This window comes from Magallana gigas, chromosome 9, assembly GCF_963853765.1.
Source record: "Magallana gigas chromosome 9, xbMagGiga1.1, whole genome shotgun sequence".
In the NCBI taxonomy this organism is placed as follows: Eukaryota; Metazoa; Mollusca; class Bivalvia; order Ostreida; family Ostreidae; genus Magallana; species Magallana gigas.
In genome coordinates, this window is record NC_088861.1 from 7,966,532 (window position 1) to 7,974,406 (window position 7,875).

The 7,875-nt window shown below is 31.3% G+C and overlaps 1 protein-coding gene across 1 annotated transcript; it reads right to left on the reverse strand.

Annotated features, from left to right (window-relative positions):
* Positions 1-940: 940 nt before the first annotated feature.
* On the reverse strand, positions 941-4,135 carry LOC105318758 (dynein light chain Tctex-type 1). The gene is made up of 5 exons (XM_011416013.4): positions 3,981-4,135; positions 3,842-3,883; positions 2,322-2,445; positions 1,427-1,504; positions 941-1,083 (listed from the first exon to the last, which is right to left on the reverse strand). The coding sequence occupies exons 1-5, from the start codon at positions 4,005-4,007 to the stop codon at positions 1,013-1,015; spliced, it is 342 nt and encodes a 113-aa protein (XP_011414315.1). The 5' UTR covers positions 4,008-4,135; the 3' UTR covers positions 941-1,012.
* Between the last annotated feature and the right edge of the window lie 3,740 nt (positions 4,136-7,875).

Sequence of the window (7,875 nt, forward strand, 5' to 3'; positions counted from 1 at the left end):
AATTTAAGTACATTAAAAAATAGGTTGGATTTTGTTCTTAATAAATTTTAGAATTAATCATGTTAATGTTGTACATTATTTGACTAAAATATTTATTTTTTGAAATTCTAGAAATAAAATTTGTATTACCCCAGCAGATTATGTATGGAGGTGTCCCATGCCTCCTTAAACAAATTTGTATGCAAGTATTTCTAATTTCTTAATATCAATGAAGACATTGTTGTACATATTGGTAAAACTTTGGTGTTCAACATTTCTTTATGAAACAACAGTTCACAAGTTATCTGTTGCTACAATGTAATATGAAGATACCTGGGCAAAGTAAATACTAGAAAACCCATCTGAACACAAAATTTTATTTTGTTCTATTATATGTCATTATGTACAATACAGTCTGTACAAATGATGTAATAAATATATTACCTTAATTACAATTAAAAACTTTTTTTTAAGAACAAAAAACAGAAAAGCATGACGTTGAGAATTTCTGAAAGTTGTATGTATATTGTGATTAGCTAGCTCTACACATGACACAAATATACATATTCTTCATTGACATTTCATAACCTAATTAAAATTTAGACTCTTGATTCTAAACCTCTTACAGGCTTTTGACACTTATCACAGAAATGTTGAATGGATGAACTGTCACATGTAATAGGACAATACTAGAATTGCCACATGCAAAACTTAAAATTTTTTTTTTACAACAAATCAGTTTCACCACATATTTTTAACCATAAGGCGATTCATTTCGACCCAAAACAGAAATAGAATATTTTACATCTGACATTTGATTTTGAATTGACTGTTACATGAAGAAAACTGCTACATACACATAATAAATAGCTTTCAATATTAAAGCATACCTATACCCTTAAATTATTTATAAAGGAATGAAAAATGGAAGTTTGTCACAGTTTTTGTTGTTCAATAGTCCTTGAACAGTCACAAGGTAGTGTAACAGTTGTTTCCCTTAGTAGTTGTTATCTCCCTTTCTTTCAGTTTTTTCTTAGATTGCCAAGCCAAACACACTAACAATACAATACATTGTTTTGTTTTCCCATCTCACTGTGCAACTGCCTATAAAATAACAAATATAAGCAGTGTTAGATTATTTAAAGTAAAATAAATACATACTTTTCACAAAAGATTTGATAAGAACTAAAAGGCAATGAGCAATTTTCATCTATGGTACATAGAAGAAATTCAAATATCTTTAATGACAAATATACATATATAAAATGCATGTGTTTTTATTTCCAAAGACAATGTTTTGTTTCCTTTTTTCAAATAATGAGCTCTTTCAATTTTCAATGAATGAATTTAATGAAGATGGTTTATTATTGGACAGTTTTGTATTTGGAGAGAGAGAGAGAGAGAGAGAGAGAGAGAGAGAGAGAGAGAGAGAGAGAGAAACACCCACCATCTGTGCCATTGTCCCAGAAACAGGAACTAGCCGTGTGAAGTCCAGCGCCATTTTTCTGCATAATTACACAGGTAACTGAAAACCAAACCATAGGCATTATGATAAGTAATACATGTTTTACTAAAAAAAATTAACAGGATCAAGTTCAGTTTTTTCACAATAAATTTTGACTAGAATTATGTTCTGTCAATGGATCTTAAGACATGTTACATGATTGCTGTCCATATTTCTCTAGACAGTGGATTATTGATAGCATTACAATGGACATAACTTCTCTCAGTGTATAATTTTCTTCAGTCTATTTATTTAAGAAATAAACAGCAATTTGAAAAGTTCACCGTGATATGAAGTTAGTTGGTCACGTGATCAAATCCTGTGAAGCCCAAAGAGCTTCTCACTAGATTTGATCAGGTACCAACCAACTTTTTGAACTTTTTAACATTGCTGTTTATTACTTATATTTATGTTTTAAAAAAGACAAATCGTTCAGGACTGTTAAAATTACCGAGATTTTAAGTTTACAATAATCTAAGCGATAAGCGCTTGGCAATGCTTTGATCATTGTGATGTCATGAAAGAGTTCATACAGAATTGAACGTTTTCGCTATTCTAAAGGTTCATAAAAGGAAACATATTTGCACATGTAAATATACTAAAACATTTTGCTCCTCAACAAAGCGAAATGATGAGCTTGGTTTCTAGAGACTTTAAGGAACATCACACATCGGTAACTATAGATATATATCACAAAGTATAGATAGTTAGTACCAAACCAAGTAAGTACTGCTACCAAGGTTTTAATCCTTTTATTGATTCTCACATCTTTTGAAAGACCTTAATTTAAATAATTGGCATATCATAATATTTAAGCTTCCACTTTTTAGGAACTTACCAATATATTTGAATGGTTTCCCTAGTTTTGTTAGCTGATTTAAACACTGCTCCACTACATTTGATGTCCACTGGTTAACTTTGTTGTGTTGGTAAGCATTAGGACCAATGGTACTTTCAATGGCCTGAACAGATAAAAGATATACAAAACGACAATATTAGAATCAGTTGACCCATAGATAAAGCACAAAACAGTTCCATTTTTAGCAACACTGTTAATATGATATTGTCAACCATTGTAGACATGCTCCTTTTGATATATATGTAGTATGCTTAGGCCTAACAAAAAAATAAGTTTGTTTCCGCTTTCCCAACCGACCCTAACTTAAACCCGCCGACCCAAAAAAAATTTCCGAATTTTTTCGTAAATTTCCATTTTTATCGGTTTTTTGTTAAAATTTCATTTTTATCCGATTTAAAAATTTATTGTGTCCTCTACATTTCAGTTGTAAAAACACTTATAGAACTTATTTAGATGTCATAAGTGTTGTGTAGATGTTTGTTATTTACAAATGGCAGCACATGTCGTGCCAGTTGAGCTCGAGAAATGTTCCCACAAGCCGGGGGAAAAGTTCTTCAGATCATACGCACAATTGAACAGATGGAGAGGGGAAAAAAAAAAGCCTACCGGGGTACCTACCGACCCTAATTTTTTTCAGCCTGAAAGCGTGAAAAACCTATTTTTTTGTTAGGCCTTATTAAAACCAAAGACCAACAAAACTATAAAAAGATAGACACTATTAGACCTGTTAGATTTGTGTGATCGTTGTTAAACATGAATTACATTAAATGTACAAAGATAGTCTTAGGGAATGCATGGAGTTTCACAGAGTTAAGATAATTTAAAACAGTCAATTGTCCTTCAGCAACATAAACTACTAAATTCAGTAATTCTGTTTCTATAGTCTGTCCCACGATATTTATGCAGCACACTTGGACAATTTTTAATAAAAATACACATACCTGTGAAAGAAGTGCAGTTGACATAGTTGAAAGGGATAATTTCCAAGATAATTTCATTGACAAATTATCATCTTTCACTCGGAAAAATTCACAGGAACGAAAAAAGATTCCTTACAGAGATTTATAATGTTTACATCTTTTCTCCATTCTGAATACACTCGGAATACATCAAGCAATTTTACAAAGTTATTATACGGGCTTGCTGCAATGCAAAATCCCCTTAGACATCACATTTTTAGCATTGTATTGAAACCTGATAAGCTAACTGGGGCGTTTTGACTGAGAAATCTTGGAAATTTTTCATACTTTTGAATGAACATTGTTTGAACCCTGAGGTATTTATAAATATCATGCAATTAAGCAAATCAAGCAAAATGTGAAGGATATCTTGGGACAGAGTATAACAGTTAAACTTAAACTTCATAATGATCATAATGCAAATTTTGGGTTGAAATTAACACCAAAAACAGACAAATAAAAGGTAGCAGATTTACAGTTTGGACAAAATTATTCACCAGTTATTGTATTACAAGAGAAACGTTACAAACAAACCCTCACCTCTTTCACGATGTTGGTAACTTCGTCTGTGACAAATGCTGTCTGAAAAACAAATATGGGGGAGAATAGTGATAAATCATACGTTATTGAGAAAATTCTTCATTAAATATTTACGCTTCTTCGTCTAAAGTCGTCTTACCTCTTCTCCGGTCTGAAATTCATCCATGTTTAGTGTTCAAAGACCTAAAGAACCTCTGTTTTCTATACAAGAACTGTCTTGCTGTCCTGTTTCTGTTGACAACAATATCACGCAATGTCTCGTAGTGCGCGAGACTTTACAAAGTTAAAGGGGGACAACTCTTCCGGATTGCACTTACAGTGTGTCCCAAAATTTCTCCCGACAAGATTTGATTCCGCTACATACAGCTGCATAATTCTTAATAAACGGTAATTCTCAAAGAAGATCGGTGGATAAGGCGTGTAAAATGCCCATACGCGATCAGGCTACTGAAAAATTAAAGTATCAATAAATCTGATGGGGTTTTTTTTTTAAATCATTTAAAACAATATATATTTAATGAATCATTGATTTTTAACCTATAGGTATGTTCAATACTTGGAATATGTTGACTCAAACAGGCGTATACGTATCAAAACCTGCAAATACTGCCATTTTTCAGAACTTCAAGGCATTTTCTTTTATTGAGTGGGTCTGTGCTCCGTATTTTTCTCATAGTCTAATTAAGGTCTTTTGGAAAACAAACCGATTTCAATCAACAAAAACGTGGAGAGATGACCCACTATACATTAAAATTATCATTTTGTATCCCAACAACTGAACGTTTTGAAAAAATAATACAAGTCCGGTAGTTCGTAACCAGGGATGGGGTCAATTACAATGGAAAGTAATTAATTAAATTACAATTACTTGCTTAAATTCTTCAATTAAAATACCATTACAAGAGTTTTCAAATGTAATTAATTAAATTACAATTACTTTGCAGATGTAATTAATTAAATTACAAATTACATTTTCATCAAAATTTACTGAAACCATGATTTATATACAACAGATAAACATTTAAGGAGGTATATCTATAAAATGAATAAAATTTCCTCATAATCAAAATAATTTCACTGTTTGAGAATTTGCTAACTATTCTGATAATTAGTTACAATTTTTGGAAAGAAAAAATATATATTTGGTTTTTATTGATTATTTAAAAACGCAGGTACTGGTAGTCATAATAAGGAGGTGTCCCATACACCCTGATATTCAATAAACATATAAAAGTCATATCCCTTAACCTACACCTACCATGTCAAATAAAGTATTTCTTGCACTTACGAATCGTAACCATAGTCACACATAATATTTAAAAACCCACTTTCTTGTGTCTAAAATGGCTCAATGGTTCGAGTACCTGGCATAAGCTAACCTTATATATCTAGGGTTTTTATGTTACGGGTTCGATACCACCAAAATTTCCGACAATATTTTTTTTTCTTATTTATAATTAGATACATCAAAAACTGACTATAGTTAGAAATTTTGCTTTTCCAAAGTTGTATTATAGTATATTTGAATATATTTAATTGGTGGAAAATAAATTTAAAATTGTATTTCACTACTAAACCGAATGGGCATTTGCGCCATCTTATTCCCCCATTTTCTTTAGAAAATAATTGTCTAAAGGTAACCATTATTGAATTTATAGATACATACAGGCCTAGTTACCAGTAATTCAATTGAACAACAAATTTTTATCGAATAATAATGGGTTTGAAAATGTCAATAATTATGAATATTTTGGTGTATATTTTAGCACACTATAATGGAGATGCATTGCTGAAACGGTTATATATTTTTTACGTTTTTGAATTATAATTTAATCAACACTTGTGCGTGCACACACACACACGCGCGCGCTTCTGTAAGCATCCACGCAGAGAGGCACATGTAAATATTGAGCTAAATTTAAATGTATTTTATCTAGAATTAACATTAAAGTAAAAAGGCAGTAATGCACATGTGTGCAACTAATCTCCGGTTCGTGGGATATATTATTTCAACTTATTATGTAATTTGAAATTCAGGATCTAGAAGTAATTGCATATGAAATAGAACCTAAATTAATACATCATGAAATCATGACTTTTCCATATTTTTACCTCAGATATTTTTATGATAATGATGTTACCCCTCAAATTGTCCTACATCATTAGGACAGCTAACAGATGGAACAAATTTGATAAAGCCTGTATTGGGATCCATGCTATATGATTTGAAGTATTGTATTGTACCCCATTATTGGACGAGGAGGGTGTTACTTTTTGAACAAACTTAAAAAATTATGAAACATAGAGACTTGAGCAAGCCTAGGCCAAGACTAACTGATAAATGAAAATATCTCCATATAATTTTAAACTGAACTAAATATAATTCAAGGGAAGCAAAACATTCATTCATATTGTTTACAAAAAAACATCAATCATTTTTTTTTCTTTCTTTTTTTATGGACGCCATGTGGGTCTCTTGAATCGGTTATCTATAAGAAAGAAACGTTCCTTACGTTATGTACACATTATAGATGAACATTTACTGTTAGGGGGGATGATTCTTTGACAAATACACAAAACACTGAAATTTTAATTCAAAACGCGGTACATATTTTTTTGAGTGAATGTGGTCGTTTTTCAAAAAAATGTCTGAATTTTTAAGGTGATATTATATATGTAGTAAATTGTTTATTCATGTATATTTATGTGTATTCATATCTAACGTTATTAATGGCAATATCTATAAAATTTCATTATTAGGAGAAGACTATCTAAGTTATTTAGAACTTGTGTCTAATCTAAATGATTTAATCAATAAAACATGCTCAATTCAAGGAAGAAAAAACATCCTTTATCTAGAAAAAAAATTTAAAGATTTTAAGTAGGAATTTACTTAAGTGGTGTGAATGTGCTTGTGTTATAGAACTAATCAAAAGTGCAGTATGTATATTTGGATCACCTCGACCAAATATACGCTGTTAAATTCTAACACCCTATCTCCAAAAGAATTTTCCATTTGAATTGATAGGCATGCTATGGTTGCATACTTCTATATTGCATTTCAACATATTTATCTCGCATGCCGGACATATTAGATAGAAAAATAACTATAGCACACAAGGGGTAGTTGTATTGTCATCATACAATACAGACATTATGGAAGAAATAGTGCTCTCTCGTCTGACTTGGATAGTCTCCACCCCCCCCCCCCCCATTAAGGTAAAAAAAAAAGTTTTTATATGCGGGGACCACTTTTATTTTAGTCACAGTTTAAAACACAATTTTTCAAACTTTATAAACCATATTGTCAAATTCAGGGTTTTTATTTACCATGTTCATTACCAAGTTACTAAATTCTTACACACGAGACGGATCCACTTTTACGATCATTTCAAGTTTTGAAGACTTGGTCTGGGGATCCTACTGTCCATCAATGTTTTATGATAGAAAAAGTGTTTATGGAGTGCAAGAAGACAAGAAAACGCACCTGCTTTAAATGCCCGAAGCTCTGGATTCACGGGTTGGTTGGGGTGGATTTAGAGTCATAATATGGAACGGTTTTTTTTCTGAATTAAAACAAATAGATTGAAATTATAATTGAAAACATGAATACAATCTCTGCACACTGCATTATTTCCATTAAATACGATGTGCAGAGGACACTCTCTTCCATGATCACCGCTTATCAAGTATATGAAATTATAATTTTTTTTTTGGAGAGAACGGATTATAGAAAAGAGCATGTTTCATGTTTCGGCAACACTTTAATTAACTTCTTTTTCAGAGTTTATTCATCTTAAATACTCGATTAACAGGTTAATTCTATACTGTACATACATAGTTGAGAATAGATACATCAAACCTCCCTGTCGAAAATATAAATGGTACACGCGCGGTATATTCTTTTTTAGTCTTTTGCGCAATTTGAATGTAAGCATGCATGCAGTAGATTATATCAAGGTCTTGCCATCTGTGCAGTGAAAAACAAAATTGAGATAGTGCATTATGTAATTGTGCACAAAACTGTGATCAAT

Bases quoted from the DNA above. Each gene is read 5' to 3' on its own strand.
- LOC105318758 (XM_011416013.4), bottom strand. From the start codon at position 4,007: ATGGATGAATTTCAGACCGGAGAAGAG. The intron at 2,446-3,841 runs GTGAGGGTTTGT...TTATCTGTTCAG, and splicing joins TTACCAACATCGTGAAAGAG to GCCATTGAAAGTACCATTGG. The intron at 1,505-2,321 runs GTAAGTTCCTAA...TTTGGTTTTCAG, and splicing joins GAAACCATTCAAATATATTG to TTACCTGTGTAATTATGCAG.